General features: G+C 44.9%; 1 protein-coding gene across 1 annotated transcript; it reads right to left on the bottom strand.

Moving 5' to 3' along the window:
* Positions 1–5,039: 5,039 nt before the first annotated feature.
* Positions 5,040–17,339, bottom strand: Iyd (iodotyrosine deiodinase). Its single transcript, XM_059272388.1, has 5 exons — positions 17,174–17,339; positions 13,364–13,555; positions 11,952–12,111; positions 7,369–7,525; positions 5,040–5,222 (listed from the first exon to the last, which is right to left on the bottom strand). The coding sequence occupies exons 1-5, from the start codon at positions 17,337–17,339 to the stop codon at positions 5,040–5,042; spliced, it is 858 nt and encodes a 285-aa protein (XP_059128371.1).
* Positions 17,340–23,505: the final 6,166 nt, after the last annotated feature.

The following is a 23,505-nucleotide window of genomic DNA, read 5'->3' as shown; positions in this document are numbered from 1 at the left end:
ATGAGTGGAATTTAAGATGCTTTCCAAACTGGAACCCTAAGAAAAGGAGTGTGAATTGATAGTTCAGATAAGGCCTGGTGACTTAATAGTACTACTTTGAACAGGGAAAATTGGAGACTGAAAGATGTCTTTGCAAGGGTTATGGAAAGCAGTCCAGTATGAGAATCTGGAGCTTAGGAGCAAGGTCCAAGGCTGGAGGTACACTCGTTAAACACCCCCTTGGCAGATGTAAGTTCTTGACCATCATAAGACTGATGTGTCTGCTAGAGATTGCTGTCCATGTTTCCCTCCTCACCTGGACATCAGACTCCCTTGCAGCTATGGTTAAATACAGATCCCTGTTCCTAAATCCCTCTTCTTTCATTTGAAATTTTTTGTGATCCAATAGATAGGTAGATGGATAAGAATGTAGATGGATAATAGATTGATATTTCCGTATACATTCAATGTGTACACAGTATTTTTGAAAACTTATCATGCTTCCAGAATTGAACCTCGTTGTGATGGTTGAGGCCATGGCAGCCTCTGTGGTTGTGAGACAAGGGCAAGAGAAGCATGAGGCTGGTCCTGATTTCTCTGATCTGATAATTTGGTTCTGAATATCTTTCTCTAAGTATGATGAGGGGAAAATAATCCCGTTTGTGTAAACCACCACAGCTGGGTTTTTGTTACTTTTTGGCCATGTTGTAGCTTCAAACAACCCCCTAAAAGCACACTCAACTGCCAAGGCAAGCATGCTTGGAGGCAAGCCCTGATGGGAGGAAGTACATAGAGGCAAAGCTGTACCTCTGTGAAGTGAATTATGCTAACTATGAAAAAGGATTTGAGCCTCCAACTTTGATCTCTCACTCTCTCATCCATGATGTCTTCAGCCATGTTATACCACCCAAAACGACTCCCATGAAACATGCCCTTGGCCTGCAGAACTTTGAGTCAAAGAAACTTTTCCTGTTTATAAACGGCCTCATCTGATACTTTGTTATAGCAGCACAATATAAATTAAAACTGACTGGACACACATATTATTAATATATAAATTTTAAATAAAATAAAATTAATCTCCTGGAGGAAGAGCAAATTAGATACACACTTCAGGCTGAACAAGACAAATTCCATTAAAGTTTGAGTCTCTTAAAAATGTCCAACTCCTGAGGGCTAGAGACATGACTCAGCAGTTAAAAGTGCTTGTTGAGTTCCCAGAGAACCCAAGGTCTCAGCACCCATGTCAGGTGGCTTACGACTACCTGTAACTCCAGCTCCCGGGGCCCAATACCCTCTAATGGACTCTGAAGCCACTTGCACTTATATATGCACAGACACTATACACACTATACACACACACACACACACACACACACACTATACAAAATAAAAAGGTTTTAAAATTTCCAACTGTTTGTATACATGCATTATATTTGAATTTTTAGCATTTCAAATAATTAGCATGATGGTTTACATCCAATTATGCCATTCTCATGTACTTTTTAATTTATTTTTGAGCGTGTCTCACTCTTGGCTAGATTGGCCTCAAACCTAAGGATTCTCCTGCATTGGTCTCTGGAGTAGCTGGAATTACAGGTGTGCAGCAGCATGCCTTGGAATTCTCATTTACCTCAACATCTCTACTAACTCTGATAAAGTTATAATGAGTCTGTTCTAATATTGCTAATGAGCTATGTCAGGTTTTCTTCTACCTCTCTGTCAAAATCACAGCCCAAACACCAATTTTGCATTTTAGCTTCAGATCATGCATGAACTCTTCAAACATTTAAACTTTCAAACATTCACTTAAACAAGCAAAGCAGAATACGGTGAGATTCCTCCTACAGTTAGCCTGAAAGTATCAATAATATGGATGTGGAGCTTTTTAGCATCTCTGTGTTTAGTTCTACACATCCCAGGACTTGGTAAGTCACTCACTTAACAAGGGAACAGACTTTGTACCCCAGGGCACTCAGGGGTGTTACGTTGCTGTTCATGAGCATGAGCACAGCATGGCTGGTATCTCAGGTCAGCTGAGGAGGGTGCACAGGAGTGAGATTAGTCCCCCAGAGCTGAGGAATGAGGATCCTAAGCCTTGTTTGGAGTTATTATGGCACCGACAAGGGGTTTACAGTCTACACACTTCAGGAGAATGCCACTTTAGAACCCATGTTCCAAACTGGAAGTTCTACCTGGCTTATGTCACTTCCTGCATGACCTCATAGGCTCCAGCTCTCTGCAGACACTGCGCCAATGTTTCTATGTTGCTTTAAAGATGCTCCAATGCTGTTGCATTTGATGCTGACCCACAGTTCTCAAGTCACAACACATGCCAGTCCCCTTCATGTGCCTTTTTAGGAACTCTCCAGAATGGGATTAGAGCATTTTACATTCCATCAGCACCACTCTGTTTAACTTGGCGGCCCTGCTGCTTGGACACTGTTCCCTCCCCAGTCCCCTCCCGAGTCTCCCCAGCACGTTCTTCACATTAGCTGAGACCACCCAGAAGGGTGTTGACTGCTCTCTTCACTCTGCTTTGTTTTAGTGGAGGAGGTGAGGACACTATGGAGGCAGAGCTGGTGCCACTTTGGTTCTAATATCTCACTGTTTGTAATTCTGTGCAGATTGGCAATATTATATTTCATAATTCTATTTCACCCGAATAATCAGGGGATACTCTGTAGGTAGCTGGAAAATTGTCACTATATTTCTTGTCCCTCTCAGGCAAAATGTCCACGGATAACCCTATTTCTTCCAGTTAGAAGTACTCCTTAAAAAATTTAAAATACTTTAAAAATAGTTTATTTGAATGCTCTTCAAAAACTCAGTTCTTTGGAGACATTAGTTGATGAAGCATCTCTCTGATGATCAGTCATCCCTCTTTGTCCGTGTGGCTGAAGATGGAGTACATGTTGGTGTTGGGGCATGTGCAATATCCATTTCCCCCCAATTTCACTCATCAGAGAAAGCATGTTTCCTCCAAGAATGAACAAATAAGAAACAGGAAAGATTGTCCTCAGCACTCCTGAGATGGAAATTTAACCAAAACAGTGTACATGGTCTACCTATCCTTGGAAGATGGTAGTGAGGTTTGCTCTGTCCCACTCTTCCCATGTGTAAGTACCACATCCTCCTTTTTGTCTTTGCAGGAAGTTGTATATGTGGTGCTTTGTCCATGTGTACTTTGTCATGTGTCACACATGTACCTTCTATCAACACCAAAACCACAGAGCTCCCTAGCTAGTAACTACCACCATCACCATCATCATCATCATCACCACCACCTAACTCCCTGTGATGCTGTCTGCTTGAGGACCCTCCTCATTCCACTCCTGTGGAACCGTGACTTTCTTCATCCTCTCTGGTGTCTGTGTACTTGAACAGTCACACTGGGGACCCCCTTCTCTCCCCATCTCATGCCCAGCTCCCCTGTGTGAAGGACAGGAGAGACCCTATAAAGGGGACAAGGTCCTTTTTGCACCTCAGTTTTACTCAGTAGAACAGATGAAAACAGTACCAAAGAAACTTTTAAGCTCCGTTTCCAGACCTTAGAAAAAGGTGGTGTGTGTGTATGTGCTTATTTATACTGTGACAACAAACTATGTTTATTATTCTGATATTTGGAACTCAGGGAAACTTTGTCCAGTACAACAATAAGATGTATAGCAATTGGTTCCCATTCCCACGCACGAGAATCTACTAATGCCACAGTAGCATTACAAGAAACCTCATTTCAGCAAAGCCCCAGGGACACATACTTGTCCTAAGCGAGGGGAGGGGAAGTACACGTAGAGAAAACTGAAGATATGTGGAGATGTTGGGAACTTCTAGATATGCCAAAGGACCTCAAGGCTGAAGGTGTTGGCTCCTATAAGTCTAATTCTATTTCAGAGCAAAGGAAGGCCATCCTTCTCCCTGACGTGCAGGCCACCAGCTTTCTCTCATCAATAATCCAGCTGAGGTGCAAAGAAGAAAAGGAGGAGCAGCAGGGAGAAAAGGACAAAAAGAAGAGGCAAACGGGGAGGAGGGGGGAGGAGGGGGAGGAGGAGGAGGAGGAGGAGGAGGAGGAGGAGGAGGAGGAAGATGCTGTGGCAGTGACACAAAGCGGTGATAGACCAGCTGGATGGAGGACTGCCCAGACAAAAAAATAAAGACATGTACATCAGGCCCCTGGGAGGGCCGATGGCTGCGGAGGGTAACTGACTAGCTCTGGTAGGTCCAGCTGGACACCTGGGACCAGGGAAGTCCCAAAGAGTATTGCTGTTACCTGAAGAACAGGTAAGTGTGTTTCATGAGAGCAAACAGGCAGGAGATGCTGTGTGTGGCAAACAGTGTCTCTGAAAAGCTGAAACTGCTCAGTGGTGGTTGCCAACTCCTTTTGTGTAAACACCTTCACCATGGACAATTTTAAGCCACAACTGGTTAAATAATTTGCTGTATAATTCCAGAGTATTTAACCACCAGGTTCTATGTGCTAGTATAAGCCAGCTCCAACACACGCAGCTCGCTCATCATGTTCAGACAACTGTCAGCCAGATTATGACGCAGACATCCCTCCCTGGTTCTGTGAGTACCATAATTTAGGGACTTTAATGGTTATTCATTCAAGATTAGCAGAGTCTGCATGAAGTCCAATGGCAGAATAGACCTCCATTCATAGTCTCAAAGCCACTAGAAAGCAGAGGACTAAAGGACCACTTGATTAGTCAACATTTAAACTGAAAACCATTGTAGAGGTAACTCTTGGAACTATAGTAAATTATCTAGTGTAACTTCTCTATATTATTTTTTTAAGTAAATGAAAAAAAATCATCTATAATCTTGTAAAAGAGTTAAGGCGTGCATGCTTCTTGACCTCTTGCCCCACATGTTCACTAAAACAGCTCAACAAAAACAGTACTTACTGGATGGAAAGTTCTAGAGAGTGCAGAAAGATATGACATGAGAAGCGCCTTCCCTGTGCACCGGTTTGCAAAGGAGACCTGACTCAGAAAGGGAGCAAAGCCAGCAATCCCAGGAGGAGAGAAGCAAGAATCACCCCAGCACAGGGTGGCTGACTATACTGTCACCATGATCTGGTCCAGAGCTTTCCTCTTGAGGTCAGGCACGGTGGCCTCTCTGCTGGGGTACCCCACAGGAAGCAGCACCAGCAGCTTCTCATGTGAAGGGCGGCCCAGGAGCACCCTCAGACGAGGGCCACAGTTGAGGGGCGTGGTAGTGACTGTCACCAGCCCGGCATTCTGAAACGAGAGAGAACAAACAAGCATTTTAATGTCGGGCAACACCACAGCTCTTTCTCCAGCCTGGGGCCAGTCTTTTCTATTCCTGCTCATTTCATTTGTTGCTGAAGTTGGGTGGCAAAGGGGCTACCAGCTCAGGTAAAGCATGGTAAACCTTGCCTGTGTTCCTTCACCTGCTGCCTCAATAGACAAGCATCAGGAAACATCTGGAAGAATAACATCTTATTTTCTCATGATGCTTGAGCAATAGAAACGGTTATTTTATGGAAACAACCTTGAAGAATGGAACTATCCTTACAGAATGACAAAGATAAGCTAGGATCTGGTCTGTGCCTTGTATCTGACTGTAAGAGCAATGACAGTCCAATAGTCCACGGCCTAAGTCCACTATAATTTTCCTGACAGATGTTCCTTTCAGAATCCCAGTTACCCATCTGACTATAATTTGTTATTAATAGTCATGATAGTTAACATCTGAACCCATATATTTATAAGGCTCTGGAGTGAATTACTATGGGCTCTCCTGAGGCCTTATACACATCATCGCATAGCTTCATCCATAAAAAGCATGTAATGCCTAGGGAGATCACTCCATCACTGAAGAACTTGCCCCGCAAGCATGAGGACCTGGGCTCAACCTCACAGAACCCATAAAATAATCAAAACCAAGGCCTGGTGACAGATGCTGGCGAATCAGAGACATACACATCTGTGCAAACATACAGTGCTCTCTAGGCCCCTCCCCAGCTGGTCTTCCTCCTACCCATGCTTCTCCAGTCACCTGGCCGCTTTGAAGCCTCAGCCAGGGGGAAGGTCAGGAGCTGTCCCTGGCTTCCTGTGTGGCTATCCTATCCCATCGAGTCGCTGTGCTGGGGATCAGGTTCCAGGAACAGTCTCTCTCTGCTCTCAGTCATAAACTACCCTGGAATTCTTGGAAACTAGAAAGTAACAGGCTCAACCAGAAAGCTCGTCTGGCCAGCCCTTTTCAGAGGCCAAGGGCACTGTGGGAAGGGGGCTGACACCAGGCTCCCTGTGCTTCTCCCAAAGCCTAAATCCATTGCAGTGCCCTATGGTCTGACACTGGCCCGAGACACCTTCATTTATCTGCCTAGAGTGTCATGAGGGAAAGCGATAGGCAGGCTCCTCAGGATGGTTTGAGAAGCACCAACAGCCATACGTTGTAAGGTGTTAGACACAAACCACGTCTTTCTCGGAGATGACGAGGAACCTCATCTACATGTAACACATATATGGAATTGACCCTTCCTTCAAAGCAGGACCATTCTCTCTTACAATATTATGTGTCGCATTAATTTGTATGTTTAGCATCTCTCCGTCATCCCTCCCCTGAATCCCCAGTCTCCATCAGATGAACTGTTTATGAGCTGTCTAGTCCCCAGTGTCTCCCAAAGACGGCACAGGGTCTAAGAGGCAGAACTCAGTTCTGCTCCATTTCACACTTGTGTTGCTCTGGTGCCTCTGCAGAAAAGCAGTGTGGAAGCACATGGCCCTCTTTCTGACGCAACACAGCACAGTAAACCTCTCCAGGAAGGAGCGAAGAGTCTGGTGGCTGTTTCGTCATCCCACCAGCCTAGAAAAGGGGCAGTGCGTATTTGAGGGGAGTGAATCTCTGAGACTTTCGGACTCTGGCTTTCTTCTCATATGACTGCTCAAACCTCCAACATGCATGCTGTCTATGGAAGACAGCCAACACAACAGCTTTTCCAACCCTGAGATACTACAGGTGAATTTCCAGGGAGAACCCTGATACCCACCCATTCAGGTTTCCAGGGGTTGTTGTCAATCAGTTACCTTTCCTAGGAACTCAGCTTTAGATGAACAATTCTCAAAGGACCCCTAATTGGAAACTTGGCTGAAACTTCCTACTAAAGCAGTGGTCCTCAACCTGTGGGTCGTGACCCCTCCCACCCATTGGAAAACACTGATGTCTGCATTATGATTCATAACAGTAGCAAAATGACAGTTATGAAGTAGCAACAAAAATGATTTCATGGTTGGGGGTCACCACACCATGAGGAACTGTGTTAAAGGTCGCCGCACTGGGAAGGTTGAGAACCACTGTGCTAATGCCACTCTTGGTCCGCGTCTTCCTTGTCTCCCTCGGGCCTGCAGGTGGGGGACACACCTGCAGTGCGGCCAGCAGGATGCCACAGGCAATGGACACGCTGATCTCATTGTAGTAGTGGACCTTTTTCTTCCCATTTGCAGCAAAACCGTGCACTTGTTTGAAGACGAGAATCAGCACCGGGGCGGTGTCCAGGTACTCCTTAATCCAGTTGGTTCTGGAGGGATGGGGGAGAGAGAGTACCCGGGAGAGTATTTCCTCTGAATTTTTGGCTTTTTCCCCCTCCCTTTTTAAAAACTACCTTAGCTTATCTACAATTGTTAAATCCACATTTACTTGTCTTTTCTATTTAAACTGAAAAAGACTGGATTTTTAATTTTTTTTGCCACATTTATCTTTTTTTATATAAGGCTAATGAAGTTGATAAACATATATTAGTGTTGCCCAGCATGGCAAAACATGAAAAATGTTGAAAGAGACAAAGATCCTATAGCCTTAGATCACCAAACTGATCCTCAGCAGAGTGAAGCTTGCTGAGCGCTACTAAAGAATTAGATAGGCCGGGCGATGGTGGCATATGCCTTTAATCCTAGCACTCACTCAGGAGGCAGAACCAGGAGGATCTCTGTGAGTTCAAGGCCAGCCTGGTGTACAGATCGAGATCTAGGACAGGCATCAAAACTACGCAGAGAAACCCTGTCTCGAAAAACAAACAAACCAACAACAAAAAAGAATTAGATAATAAGCAAGTTGGAGCACTCTGAAAACAAAGTGTTGATGTTGAAAAGAACATTGGAAGCCACAAAAAAGGACTTCACTTGGTCCATGAAGATGAAGAAGGAGAATTGGAGAAAGGCCTTCAGGAAGAATGAATGGATGCATACAGCCAGTAAGGAAAGAGGATGTCTGGCAGGCCAGGAATCTTCCTGAAACCTGCAGGACAGAGGACAAGCCAGGACACGGTGGGCTGGTGGGTACACACAGATTCTGCAGGGTCCTGTCCCTCATTTGGTAGGTGATGGAGGGTTTACCCCACGCTGCTGAGCAGAAGCATCATGTGATCAGATCCACTTCAGAAACGTGGGTTGTGTGAGTGAGAATGATATCAACAAGAGTGACGTTTGAAATACCAATGACAAAGTCAGCCTAGAGGGAGAAGAAACATAGGCTTGGCCGTGGCCGTGGCCCAGGCAGGAGGGTAGTCAAAGGAGGGCCAGGCTGGGGAGGACTGAATGAGGAGGTAAGGGTTACAGAACCACGAGTGGAGGAGCCAGCAGCGGTGGCAACCGGAACTGACAGATGGCAGGACAGGAAGGGACCCTAGCTGTGGGAAGAGGCAATGGCTTCTGAGGGAGCCGGTGGCCATTCGTGTGCCTATCAATGATAGCTTGAAGACTTTGTTTTCCAACTGCAAATGTATCGTCCTGGATTTCATTACATCTGTGCTGAAACTTCCTTCTAGAACAGAAGCTGAAAGGAGAGCTATAGGCCCATGGAACCATCTAGTCCAAACCGCTCCCCTTTCCCCACGGGATAGTACATGTAACTAATTATCAAGAGGTTTAGCCTAGCTAGGCTTCACCGACTTCAAACACGCGAGACACGTGAATTCCTCTGCTGACCTCAAGGCATCGCTTTCAAGGATCTTCTCCCCCATTCAGCCACCTTGGCCCCATTCGTTAGTACTTTTCCCACCTCACAAAGAGGGAGAACGTGAATCAGTTCCATCAACGCTGGGGCCAGGGGCGCTGGCTCCATTCTCACTGCGGCTTCCTCGTGTGTAAAGCCTGCTCCTGCGCTCCCATCTTCCATGGTCATCGTGGGGGTGAAGGAGGCTAATATCGGAAAGTGGCTTTTACTAATACAAGAGTCACGCTTTGAAATCACAGAAATGCCGACATACGAGGATCCCTTTTAATCACTGTCTGGACTCTTAGATTACTGGCATTCAGCAGTCACCGATGACACATGCTGCCCTCAGGCCACGAGCAGACCCAGCAGTTGTCCTCTGTGTGCACAGAGAGAGCTGAATGCTGCCAAGAGGCTGTGCCTGTGCCCCAAGCTGCATTCAGCTATGTAAATGGTATTATGTCTTTGACATTTTCATGATTTAAGATTCTGATCATATTCATAATGATTAAAATTAACTTTAAAAGTATTTATTTTTATTCCCTGGGTATGAGTGCATGTATATACGTATACCATGTGCATACCTGGCCTGGGGCCCAGAGAAGCTGAAAGAGGACACTGGATCCCCTGGGACCAGAGTTACAGACACTGTGAGCTGCTGTGTGGGTGCTGGGGACCAAACTCAGGTCCTCTGTAAGAGCAGCAAGTGCTCTTAACCACCTAGGCCTTTCCCCAGACCTGCTTAAATTTCAAAAGTGTATAAAATAATTATAGAGTAGTAAAGATAAATAATACAAATTTTAAAAAGATTGGAAGATGATTAAGCAGCTTGTCTATATCCTAAGGCAATAATTGGATCATTCAAAAATATTTTTGTATTTACTTCGCCTAAGCATACCTTATCAACTATTTAGTCTCGGTTAATTCAATTTTATACTGATTCATTAAGACATATAAGAGCCAATAAAAAGCTGCAAAGAGCAAGAACTCCTGAAAGGAGAGTTGGCATTTTTAGGTCTGGGTAGAAGGCTCCCCAAGGCTGGAATGATCAAGTTTGAAAGGTAAGTTGGACCCACATTACATACTGAAAATACCAGCTATGGGTTTCAAAGGCAGCTGAGAAGGATGACTGGATACATTGTCCATTTGCTGTTCAGTGTGTGTGTGAGTGTGTGTGAGTGTGTGTGTGTGTATGTGTGTGTGTGTGCCTGTGGCACATGTGGATGTGGTATATGCGCGTGTATGAAGTGTGTGCTGGTCACGTGCCCATGTACACATGGTTATAAGAGGGGGATATCAAGCCACCTGCTCTATCGCCCTCCATCTTATTCCCCGGAGACAGTATCTCTCACTGAAGCTAGAACTGGGTTGGCAGCCAACAAGTCCAGTCATCCTCCTGTCTCTGCCCCCCACTCCACATAACACTGGACTGGCAGGTGTGTTCAGCCATTCTTAGCTTTTTTAAGAACATTGTTTATATTATTATTTAAATGATACATGTTTGTGTGTGTGTTTGTGTGTGTGTGTGTGTGTATATGTCTGTGTGAGTGTGTGTATGTCTGTGCATGTGTGTCTTTATGTACATATTGTTGGTTATGCGACTCTGTAATTGTATTCTCAAGAGGTACTTGATATGTATTATGGATTTATAAACAAAAAGTCTATAAAATGAGAAGAAAAGTAAACTAATAATTAAAATGCTGAGTGGTAGCCATTTTAGATATACAGAAGGTGTGTGTGAGAACAATGGGCACAGACGAGAGAATAATTCTGTCTTGGTGACAGGAAGTGAGAGGGGTGACAATTCCTGAAGGTACCATGTCCAGCTAGACTAGTATTTCACTAAATGCAGAGGAGCTCAAAATGACTTTTACTCATCCATTTCTTCCCAGGAATACACAATAAGAGTTAGAGTTTCATTGCTAATACCCCACACTTATCTGAGAGCATGGTATGAAGGTATGCACTCCATAATACATCTGTTCCGATACAGTATAAACACCATAGAGAAAATTGTCCTCTCGAGATAATAGCAGGGCCAAGAGGTCTATGTCTCCTTGCTCTTGCTCTTATTCCTGGGCTAGAAGTCCCACCTCGTCTCCAAGCTTGTGATTCCCACATTCTTCTCAGTCCCCTGTGACTGTGGGGTATCACGTGATAGAACTTGTCACAGTAGGCCCACCTCGGGAAGACAGATGTATTAGGCCTCTCTGCATTCCAAGAGCTGAGCATTTGGGCTTACCTCCGTTAGGGCCTTCTGAAAGGTGAGGGCCCCACCCACCTTGCTCCTGGTCACCCTGATTCCAACTCTGTTTTCTTTTGCAGGGAGGAGCCCATAGTCCTAACGTCTATTTGATGGCACGGATCTATTAAGCTTGCCCTTAAAGCAAAACACGGTTTTCTTTATTCAAGATCTTAAAAAGCATGTCGCAATCTTATGTTCCAGACTGGTGGAAAGTGAAGTAATTCTTAGGTTTTCAGCTAAGAAGTGATTTCTGGGCTAGAGAGATGGATGAGCAGTTAAGAGCTCTTTCTCCTAGTCCAGGGGACCCAAGTTCATGTTCCAGCAGCCACATCAGGTAGCTTTGAAGTTCCCGTAACTCCAGCTCCAGGAGATCCCATACCTCTGACTTCTGTGAGAACCTACACATACATAACCCCCCCCCACACACATACACACACATAATCATAATTTAAAATATGAAATAAATCTTTACACATTTTAAAATAATTAAGAGAAATAATTATTTGGGTCAGAGCCTTTGCAGAGGCCGGGTTTGACTTCCCATAACCATTTTAAAATAAAGTGAAGAAACAACAGAAAACAGAAACATGACCCATGCAGCCTGTATGCATGTACTCAATTACCACACTGAGCCATATTAATATAAAGTTAATACATCATCAAAATAAGATAATTAATAAAAATAATTTAAATCCCACAAACCCAGGGCCCACAGTGGTAATTTTATACTCTGTCAAACCAAGCATCCCTAGTTACACCAGTTCTGTACCTCAGTTTCTTCAGGTCTGAGACCCATCGGTCTCCCATCCTCTTCATGTAATTTATCTCTTCCTCCTCCTCGATGATCTCTCGGATCTTATGCTTCACGTCCGGGTCCTTCACCACCACAAAGGTCCAGGGCTCAGTGTGGGCCCCACTTGGAGCTGTTCCTATTGCCCATTAAATTAAAATCAATGTAAGACTGAAGAGAAGTGGAAAACTGTTCATTAAGAGGAAATACAATAGCAGGTATTGTGGTGATGTGTGCCTGTAATCCCATCCAGCACTTTGGGAGGCTGAGGCAGGAAAATGACAAGTTCAAGTAAGACCTTGTGTCAAAAAGCTATAGAACAGTGATTCTCATCCTGTGAGTTGGGGGTCACATATCAGATAGCCTGCATGTCAGGTATCTATCTACATTATGATTCACAACAGTAGCAAAATTGCAGTCGTGAATAGCAATGAAAATGATTTTATTGTTGGGGGTCACCACAACATGAGGAATTGTATTAAAGGGTCACAGCATTAGGAAGGTTGAGAGCCGCTGCTATGAAAGGAGGAAGAAGAGCAGGCAGAGGAAGAGGAGAAGAGAAATTTATCTTAATTTAAACACACACACACACACACACACACACACACACACACACACACACACATTCACTGGGTGGAGGTTAATGACTGTTGCCACTTAGGCAAAGGATACAACTATCTAAGGCATTTGTATTCTTGGTGGAAACAAAATATTCTTGATGCCTTTTGGATTAGAGATAAATCTCAGTGGGTATGTAAAAGCGGCCCTCACGAACTTAAATGTGGCTTAGATGGGAGGAGACATCAGCAAGGCCAGTCATAGAAGAGTGTATAGCATCATATTTCTTAGTTTTTCCCCTCAGTGGAGACATGAATTCACATTTAAAGTGGATTTATCTTGCTTCGGTTTCCTTTAGAAATCCCTAGAAGGAAACCATGCTATGTTGCTAGCTCAGCCAATTACTGTACTAGAATGTCCCAAAGTTTGTTTCCTGGAAGATAAACATACAAATGTGACTTGTGTGTGGAGGGAGGGGCCTGTTTCAATGAGGAGAGAGATGTTTCTCCTGCAATGTATACTAACCTATTCAGGATTTTTAGTTTTAAACAAAAGTTCATACAATGTGTTGACTTTAGAAGTTTTAAACTGTCGCCACATCTGTTTTCCAAATAAATAAATAAATAAATAAATAAATAAATAAATAAATAACTAAATAAATGTAGCAAGTGAAAACCCACACATTTCTGGCTGTCACTGACAGTGGGAAAGCCTTTATTAATAAACACACCACTCCTGCTCTGTCCGCATGCTCGGACTTCAGTGCTCTCCCAACGATGTCACAGCATCGGGGGAGCTGACATCCTCCAAGCCTCGGCATGTGCATTACCAACCTGCTGCTTTGATGATGTTATCGATGACTTCCATAGGGACTGGCTCGCTGCTGATAAACCTGACCGAGCGTCTCTTATTGAGGAGTTCATAGAATTCCTGAGATCTCCTCTTCATTTCCTGCTCTGGGTACCGGGTGTGAGAGAACGGGATGTGCTCCACACTTTCCTCGGACTCTTGCCATTCATCAGCATCTGCAGAGAAGAGACAGAAGCCCAGCAAATTCAGCTACCTCCCTAGTCATAAGGTCACTGGGGGAAGGGAATAAAGTTCCAGAAAAGTCTACATGGTTATATGATGGAAAAACAACCAACTGAATTTTGTAAAAAGCAGAAAAAAAGATCTATAGAATTTTGACCACTGATCATGGCCATCCTTCAAATTCTAGACCTGTTATAAATCAAAGTAAAGGAGATTTTTGCCTACAAAAAAAAAATAACAAATGGAAGTCTCGGTTAGGTGGCAGAGTAGGTTATTTGATACAATCTCCCATTCGGGTCACCAAAGAAGGTGGCTTTTGTCTTTGTCAGAGCATTAGGCTGACAACACATAAGAAATTCCAAAGCCAAAAATGAAGGGAAAATATGCACCTAGAGAGGTGAGTGCAGAGGCGTCTTTCCTGCTTGATCTGCCAATTCCTACAGGTCCGGTTTCCATTTTCTGATCCTCGGGCATGAAGAACAACCAAAATCAAAGCCCACAGTGCACAGACAGTTGGAAGTTGAATCAGCCCAGACCCTCAGTTACATCCTTTGGGAAAGTGTGGATTGCAAAGAAGTCATCTTTCAGGGGCCTGTGACGTTTTTGGTGTGCCCTTCCTGTAACACCCCAGTTGTCTAGCAGAAGCAAATGACAGTATGTAAAGAATTTTAGGAAAAATTCACAGGAATTCACCAATGCAATTCTGTACACAGTGGTGGGGGAGATAGAATATCTTGAGCAAAAATTAGTAAAATCAATGTTTGACACTGAAGTCATGTGTCCCAGTGCGCCAAGAAGTCACAGGCTCAAAAGAGCAAACAGCTAGGACACTGTGCTTAGAGAAGGAAGTGAGATGGACTTATTTAAATCTCTAGAGTATTACTGAAGGAAGAATACAAGTGGCATAGCAGAGATGAAAAGTAGAACTTCTGAAAAATAATAGATTTAGATTAAATTGCCTAAATAAAAGATAAGTAGATGATAAGTCAGAAAAAACAACCTAGGACAAAGAGCAAAAGACAAAAAACATAGAAAGGTCAAGAAAAACCAGAGCCAGTTCATTTAGGACCATGAAGAAAAGCAAAGAAAGAAATGAGTTCCCGAGTTATAGTGGCTTTGGTAGGGTGAGAAGAAAATAGAGTGGAGAGAATACCAAAAGGCAGGCCCACAAAGTGTATCTAAAGGCCTTTAGGGTTCAATCCCATGGGCATACATGGTAGGAGGAGAGAACCAACTCCTCAGTGTGTCTTCTGATTTACATACACGCATGACATGGCGCGCGCGCGCACACACACACACACATATACACATACATACGCAGGCACATACAAAGTCAGTAGCAAAATTACAGTTAGGAACTTAATTTTATGGTTGGCGGTTCACCATAACCTGAGGAACTGTATTAAAGGGTCGCAGCATTAGGAAGGTTGAGAACCACTGAGTCAGAAGGAAATAGTTGTGATGGAGAGTCATCACAAATACCTAGCTATTAATCATCACACACACACACACACACACACACACACACACACACACACACACGCACACACACACATAGTAACACTTTCCAACCACGTAAAGTTGATTTGGAAAACCCTGTGGTGAGGAAGCCGTACAGAAGCAGATGTGTGGAATGCTCCCTTGGTTGTTATAATGACGTTACCAACCCTTAAGACCCAGCGGTCATATTTGCCCAAGCTATAGGCAACCCAGGAGCACAGCCGGCTTCCAAGTCCAGCGTAGCTCTCCTGATGCTGCACCGTGAAGTGAGGAGCTGCGTGAGGCTTCCCAATGCTAGCTGTTGTCTCTGACCAAAGCAAACAAAGAGACCTCATCACAAGCGGTGGGATTGTCTTGAGTGACTCTCCCAGGCTGTGCACGGTGGGACTACACATCCTGCAGCCTCCTCTGGAGCAGAAGGTCCCCAGTCTGCCGGTGGAATGGGGACCGAGACAGCACAGAGGGTCTAACCTAGGAGTTCAGCAAACTCCTGCAGAGACCTCTGAAAACAAACAGTGCCTCTTCTCTCTGCTCTTGAACTCCTGACTGCTCCCAGGAATGCGGCCTTGGAAGGGAAAAAAAATCTCTGAAACTCTGTTTTCACGCCTCCTTTGCTGGGAGCACTACCCAGCAAACAGCTCTATACCTGGATCCTGGAAACAGACTGCCAGAGTCCTTCCTGCCTAGGTGGGTGGTACCCTCCTACAGCCTCTGTCCCCTGTGATGGGGGATAACAGTAATGCCTACCTCGTTGTAGTACCATGAAAATGAAGTGGCCTGCTCCACCTAGGACATGGCACCAGCTGGCTCCACTATGCTGTGTGCGAGTGTACTGTGGTCCCCAAGTCTCTTTGCTCATGTCATCTTTCGGCAATACATCTCTCTACCGTATTCCTCTCAGCTTTGGGTGTCTCCCGAGTTCTGCCTTCAGCCTTCTTTCCCACAGGACCCACTTGGTGAAGTCATTAGTTATCCAACCCCTGAGTGCCACCTCAAACTGGTACCATTCTGGCCAGAATCTCTCACCTAACATCGCAAATATATTAAATCCAGCACACCTTCACATCGCCCCCTAAACTGGATCCTCCTCCCTCATCCATTGATGGCAGAGTCTGAACCACTCGCTCTGTCTTCTGCAATATCTAAGACCTGATACTCTTCACTGTAACTCGGGCATCCACGGCCTGCCCACCATCCTGCCATTCTTCATCAAAGCTTGAAACAGGCATTTGTGTTAAAGGAAGGGCTTCCCAAGTTGGACCAGATGGTCCCCTCTTTACATTGTCTGACTTAGAAGTTTTAAACTTTACAAAGTTAGATGCTGTATTAGATGGCTTGCTTCATTCTAAGCTTTCTGAGTATGCTCAGTGGTGGCTGGCTGAGCTGTGGAGTTTGGCAGGCTAGGTTTATCAAGTGCATTTTCAATTCCCAATATTCTTAACTTGCCACAGGCTTCTCAGGATGAAACATCATTGCACAACGATGCATGTCTCTCCCTCACCTGCCCATCCTCCCATCTTCTTGGAATCTCTCCCAAGCATTAGACCATAGGTGTAGGATTTCTGCTCCTCCTCTGACATACCTCTTCCCTGCTGCTTACCCCTGTTCACCCCCCTGGTCAGTGTTGTCCTTTCCCAAAGCCCCAACAGGCCCCTAGGCCTTCCCTAAACACCTTTTTCCAGTTCCATAGTGTTTGCCACTTGCCTGGTGTTATCTCATTCTCTGATGGACTTTTATCTTACTGAGCATGGAGGCTGCTCTTGTCTCTGACCCCTAGGGCCTGGCACAATAAAAAGCAGCTAGTCCCTAGACATGCCACTTTCTCAATTTCAACATTCCTAATCAAAACCTGGCCAGGCTCACTGCCACTCTATACAATTCCCCCACCCCACTCCAGAGAGAGACTGCATTTACCAGAGGAGGATCTGAGCTGGGAGAGACCTAGGCCCCCATGGCTTTGGACTGAGCAGGGGTTGGTACCACCAAGTGACCAATGTTCTGCTTTCACAACAGGAATGAGGGTCTGACTGCATGGCTTGCTTTCTGTAGCCCTGGCATCAATTTGCACATTACACACGGGCTGAAGCCCTGGTGCTGCAATGGATTGTTACCTTCTTCCACTTGAAGGAGGTCAGTGCTGTCTTTCAGGTCTTCATCCACCCAGGGGCGAACTTGAGCCGCCCCCTTCTCTCTCTCCAGGCTTTTATCGGCATTTTTAAAGACCCATACCACCAAGATGCAGACAACCGCCACCAACACTGGAGTGAGGAGAAACATGGTCTGAAGTCTGACCCGGAAGGTCGGCACACTCCCACACTGGCATTTATACAAACAGAGATGGAAGCAGGGAATGCTGGGAGTGGAAGCAAGAAGAGGGAGGTGTGCCAGGAAAGGAGCAAAGTACACACTCTCAAGCTCCGTGAGGACTTTGCAAAGGAGCAAAGGTCACAGTCTCACACATGTGAGTTTGGTCCTGCTCCAATCCATGCATTTTTAAAAAAACTGTGCACTTGCTCAATATAGTCTCAGATGTTAATCACCATGGAATATGTTAAGCACTGTAATGTGCTAAGATCTTGCTGGTAGTGGTTAAAAAGGCACTTGGCCCTTCTCCTGTTTAATTGTTCTCTGAGAGTGTCTTCAATCTGCCTGAAGGCAGGAAGTGCCCAGAGAGCTCACTTTTAAAAGAACAGATTTATAAATATAGATTCTGATGTCCTGAAAGAAAGTGTCCAGAACGAAGCTGTCCAAGTGCATTTTCAACTGCACATGTTTGAGGCACTGCCCTGAGGTTGTATTTTTTTTAGCAACACCCGTGCCAACATATGCAACAGAGAAGAAAGGCTCATGTTTTATGTTAGAGAAAAAAAATTTAATCTGGAAAAAGTGATGCAAAAAGTTAAAAATGACTATCTCTAAACTTGAAGGTGTTTTTTGTTTGTTAGTTTTTGTTTTGGTCTCAGTTTTTAAACTTTGCCTGTGTCTTTACTGTTTAGGCTGCCATAACAAAAATATTACTGACTGGGTGACTTAAAACACAAAGCATGTGTCTCACAGTTCTAGAGGTTGGGAAGTCCAAGCCCCATATCCCAGAATGATTTGTTCTTCCTGGCTTGTATGTGATTGACTTCTCCCATTGTCCTTATAACTGGGGTGGGGGGGAGGGGAAGAGAGAGAACTGTTACTCACTGAAAGCTTACCATGTGGTTCTTACAAATTCCACATACTAAATCACGGATGCTTCACAAAAACCTGACAGAGATCCCTCTATTACCCCATTTTCACTCAAATGAATGAGGCACAAGTAGGCCAAATAACATGCCAAAGGCCAGTAGAAGATAAATGGACCATAAATAGTCCTGTCTATTTGCCCCAAAGGAGCCCATGTTGTGTACTTCTGAAGAGTGGACTAGAACTCTTAGTTCAGAGCCTTCAGTGCTAAACACACCTGGGTCATGGTGGGAAGCTGGAGACATGAGTTGTGGAATATTATTTTAACTGGGCAAAGATATGCTACATTTGTTTATACTGTGGAATAGTATTTGAATTATGTGAAGGTGTGTTACATTTGTTTCTGCTTCCTTTGTTAATGATACAAAGATGTGTTACATTTGTTTATGCTGCATTTGTTTAATTATGTAAAGATGGCTAGCATTTGTTTCTCATTGCCTGCCTTGGGTACCTGATTGGTCTAATAAAAAGCTGAACGGCCAATAGCTAGGCAGGAGAGGGATTAGTGGGGCTGGTGGGCAGAGAATAAATAAGAGGAGAGAGAAGAAGGAAGGACAAAGAGAACATGAAAGAAAGAGAGGGTTAAGTCTGGGGCTAGAAGCCAGGCAGCTGACAGACAGACAGACACAGAATAGAACATGTAAAAAGAAAGGAAAGTCAAAGGCCCTCAGGCAAAATGTAGATGAAGAGAAACAAGTTCATTTAAGTTAAAAGAGCTGGAGAGACAAGCATACGGTAAGGCCGAGCATTCATAACTAATATTAAGTCTCCGTGTCATGACTTGGGAGCTGGTTGGTGGCCTAAAAGAAAGCCTGCTGTAGACATGGGTTTTCTGTGTTAGTATAGGAGGCATTGGTACCTGACTACCCTATAGCTGGAGTTTTCCTGTGTCTCGCCCGGTCCTCAGCCACTCAGACCCAAGTAAACACACAGAGGCTTATATTAATTAAAACTGCTCAGCCATTAGCTCAGGCCTACCACTGACTAGCTCTTACACTTAAACTCAGCCCATTTCTGTTCATCTATATTTTGCCACGTGTTCTGTGGCTTTACCTGTGTGCCATTACATGCTGCTCCCTGGATGGCAGGCTGGCATCTCCCACTCAGCCTTCCTCTTCCCAGAATTCTCCTTGTCTACTTATCTCACCTATACTTCCTGCATTGCTACTGCCAATCAGCATTTTATTAAACCAGTGTATGAAAGCATTATCCCACAGCACTACCCAGACTCATGCTCATGCTCAGCTCTGGGGGTTACAGAAAAGTGTTTTAAAGCATACACATCCAAGGGGCAAGAAGCTCAGCTGCTGTATCAGCAGGAGGGTGGGCAGAGAAGAGTGGAGATCAGCCAAGGCAGAAAATGGCCTCCAGAGGGCAGAAGCTAGGACTCCACAGTTTGAAACCCACATACCTTCCTGTCCCAGAGCACCTGAATGTTTTGAGGTAGGTTCTGCCCCCACTGTTCATCCCTTGCCCTGTGAATCCCTTCAATTGTCACCTGAGCTGGGCCCAGTGAGCTTCACAGTCCTCTAAACCTAACATCTTCTCAGTGGCCAGGTTTCCGGCTTGTGATAGTGTCAGTAAAGGACAAAGCTTCAGGTCACCACTGTAACGCACACTTACGCTGTAACAACGTGGTTTCCCTTGAGGAACAGAGCCTGGGGAACTGGGTCAAAGTATACCACATGGCTAATCTGGGGGAGGCCCAGGTGGGCCCTCTTTACTCAGTACCTCTAGAGTGGTTCTCAACCTTCCTAATGTTTCCACCATTGAACACAAATCCTCATGCTGTGGTGACCCCCAACCATAAAATTATTTTGTTGCTATTTCATAACTGTAGTTTTGCTGCTGTTATGAATTGTAATGTAATGTAAATATCTGTGTTTTCAGGTGGTCTTAGGTGACCCCCAAGAAAAGATCATTATGTCCCCAAAGAGGTCAGGACCCACATGTTGAGAAATCTGCTCTAAAGCATCCTGGGTTATTTAGTTTCTGTACTTTGTCCTTGTCTGGTGAAGAAAAGGAAGTTGAAGTAAAGACAAAGAACATTGTAGGAAGGTACAGGAGATGGCACTAGGTGTTTTCACACCACCCACCACTGCCCTTCATCACTGCAGATTGGTCATCGTTAATTCATTTTAATTCATCGTTTGGGGGCCCGCAGCCACCTTGCAGACCACACCAGGAACAGTACTACTCTAGGAGACACACTTCCCCCAAACATATGGTGCTGCTGTTAAATCTATGGCATCTGTCTGTGTTCCTGCTTCCTAAAGCCCCCAGTGTGTGTTTGCAGGAGGCAAAGGTAGGCAACAGGGGACTAACTTTATAGGGAAGAGGCTGTCCCGGCGTTGAGTGAGCCCACAGAGTTCACAAATTCAAACTGTTATCTTGCTTGAGATCCAGTGCCCAGGGCAACTGTGAAGGCAGCCGTTCACGGAGAAGTCAAGACGGGGTGAGCTGAACTCTGTGATCTGACCTCAGGTCAAATATGAGGTCACAGAGACACGAGGCACTTAGAAGAGCATTTAAATGAGTTAGTCAGCTTCATCCAGATACACACAGCCACCTTCACTAATTCCATCCCACCCAAGGACGTGTCTCCACCTGACTCCCCTTGGGCTGCCTCATGCCTACACCCATCGTGTCTGTGTGCCAATGATGGGTGAGTTAGGCCTTCCTCTGTTTGCATTTCCCATTGAGTCCGCAGGATGAGACCCTTTAAATGAAACTCCGCTCTTGGAAAGAAAACAGAAAACGAAGATCTGTGTGCTGTGACCTACACAGAAGACCAGTTAGACCAGAGGTTCCAGAGTGAGACTTTGGGCCGCTAACAGCATCATCCTCTGGAGGGGGGGCGGTTGTTAGATACGCTAATTCCAGGCCTCATCCTAGGCCTCCTGACACAGACACCCAGGAGCAGGGCTCAGCCGTCTGGTTTTTACAAGCCCTCCAAGTGACACTAGTGATGGCTAAAGTTTGGGAAAGACTGGGAGGGACAATACTCCACACTGACTTTACCCCAAATTCAGATTCTTCAGACTCAAGTCCCCTCTCCACCCATTGTCCAGAGAAGCAGAGTATCCTACAGTTCAATGTTACCTAAAACATTTCCCTACTGCACGTTAGCTGTACTCGGTATCTTAGAGACAACAAAATACCAATAAGCATCAGTTCAGAGTCTTAAGAGTGAAAATCGGTTTTCCTAAATTATATTGAGATGATAAATCAGGCGACATCAAAGGCTGTGGTTGAGAAAGCAAATGGCGCCTTCTCCTGTAGCTTTCCCATGGACACTTGCAGTTCGGATAACAGACAACAGGAATCTCACCTGGGTGGGATCTCACCACTGCGTGACAGCGTGAGACACAGTACAATCAAAGCTTATATCTCTCCTCTCCAGGCAAACCACACATTCAAATCTATACTCAGTCTGCCTCCTTATGTTTCCCATAACGGGAAAAGTGTGAGATTTCACAGGCTTGATGTATTTTTTAACCCAATGGGCCTCGAAGAGTGCCAGTTCTGGGAGCCCCCAAGGACAGGCTCTTGGCTATAAACAGCTCTTAGGAAAGAAGCATAGAAGTCATGGGAATCAGAGAGCTAGGGACAACAGAAGCATGTATCCATCTGTCATGACTGTCTTTGCTCCTAAGAGAATAATTCTGAGACTGGAGGACTCCTTAGGGACTTCCCTCACCTGAGCAGTATCTCAAACAGTGCTTCTCAGGGCACAAGCTGGGCCCTGCAAGAAAAAAATCATGGGAATTCTCCCATCTCTGCATTGCATCATCTTTTGAAATGGATGCTTTCCTGTGAAAGCTCTCGGCTATAAGCAAAATGGCAAGATAAAGGAAGCAGCCGCTTTGCTGGGTGAGTTGTAACAATAATTACTGATCGTATCAGGTAGCTGATGCTGTCCTGAGGTTTTTCCCTTGGTGAGCCTGGCTTCATGGTGGAAAATCTTTACACATCATTCCCATTCTCCTTCCACGTCTACCAAGGCTCCCCAGTCTATTCTCCCACCCACCCATGTTCACTGCCTATCAAAGAAGGATCCGTGTATGGCTCCCAGGGCCTGACAGCATCCTTGTGTTCTTTATTTGCTCAAGTGGTTAGCCCATCAGAGCAGAACGAGCGTGGTGGGGCTCGGCTCAGGGGTGATGGGAGAAGAATGAGACTTGGGTGTAAGGAAGACATAGGAGCCTGATTCTGCCACAAGTCTACCTGCTTTCTACAGTTGACTTTCCCCAGTAATAAAACCATATTTTTGTTTGAACTGTGTAACTCCTGGGTCTGTGTCTGAACTCCAAGGAGCAGAGAAAGGGACATGAAGAACCCTGAGGTAGACATACTTACTGTCCTTATTTTGTAGAAGAAATTGAACCTTGAAAGACGAGCAGCATCCTGGTGTGTCTTCATCTCAGGCCACCATGTTAACACTGGACACCAATGACGGAAGTAGCATCGTCCTGATGACAGTGTAGCACCTCCTGTCCCGTACGCTGATGTTTTTTGAAGGAATGTCTTAGGAAGGGAGTTCCTGTGTGATGGGAAAACAAATGTTCACCTTTGCAAAATAATCCAACAGGCTTCCAAAATATCAATTGCTCTTTGGTCCTATTAGTATTTTATTTAACTTTAAGAAAAAACTCATTTTTTTGCATTTGTTAAAGACAGCAAAGAAGACCTCATTCAGAGCACTGCGCTAACCAAGGTAGGAGAAAAAACTTTGCCTCAGCATCAAATAGGACAAGGACAAATGGGGACCAGTAACCAAGAGAGATGGTTGGGGGGTCAGTGGATGGAAAGTTACTATGGAAACATCAAGGCTAGGGGGGGTCTTTTTTTAAGATTTTTTTTTTTATGTGCTTTGGTGTTTTACCTGCATGCATGTTTGTGTGAGGTTGCCTGATGCTCTGGGACTGGAGTAACAGACAGTTGAGAGCTGCTATGTGGATGCAGGAACTGAACCATGTCTTTTGGAAGAGCACTCAGTGCTCTTAACTGCTGAGCCATGCCTCCAGCCCCAAACTAGGGAGATTCTTGTTTGATCAGCAGAAAATAGGGCAGAGTGATAAGTTATTAAAATTGGGGTGTGAGCAATTTGATTATGTATTGAAACTGGAGAATCTTTAATGGAACTGACTCAGCAGGAACCTTGCCCAAACTGGACTAGACCAGCTGATGACAGAGCCCAGGTAAAGACCTG

This window comes from Peromyscus eremicus, chromosome 8b (assembly GCF_949786415.1).
Source record: "Peromyscus eremicus chromosome 8b, PerEre_H2_v1, whole genome shotgun sequence".
In the NCBI taxonomy this organism is placed as follows: Eukaryota; Metazoa; Chordata; class Mammalia; order Rodentia; family Cricetidae; genus Peromyscus; species Peromyscus eremicus.
The sequence above is the reverse complement of the archived record's forward strand: the minus strand, read 5'-3'. Positions and strand labels throughout refer to the sequence as shown.

What these genes read in the sequence shown, in the direction of transcription:
- Iyd (XM_059272388.1), bottom strand. Translation starts at nt 17,339, where the DNA reads ATGTTTCTCCTCACTCCAGTGTTGGTGGCGGTTGTCTGCATCTTGGTG. An exon ending in TAACATCATCAAAGCAGCAG is followed by an intron (nt 12,112 to 13,363) that starts GTTGGTAATGCA and finishes AATGGGCAATAG; the next exon opens with GAACAGCTCCAAGTGGGGCC. An exon ending in TCAGACCTGAAGAAACTGAG is followed by an intron (nt 7,526 to 11,951) that starts GTACAGAACTGG and finishes CCATCCCTCCAG; the next exon opens with AACCAACTGGATTAAGGAGT.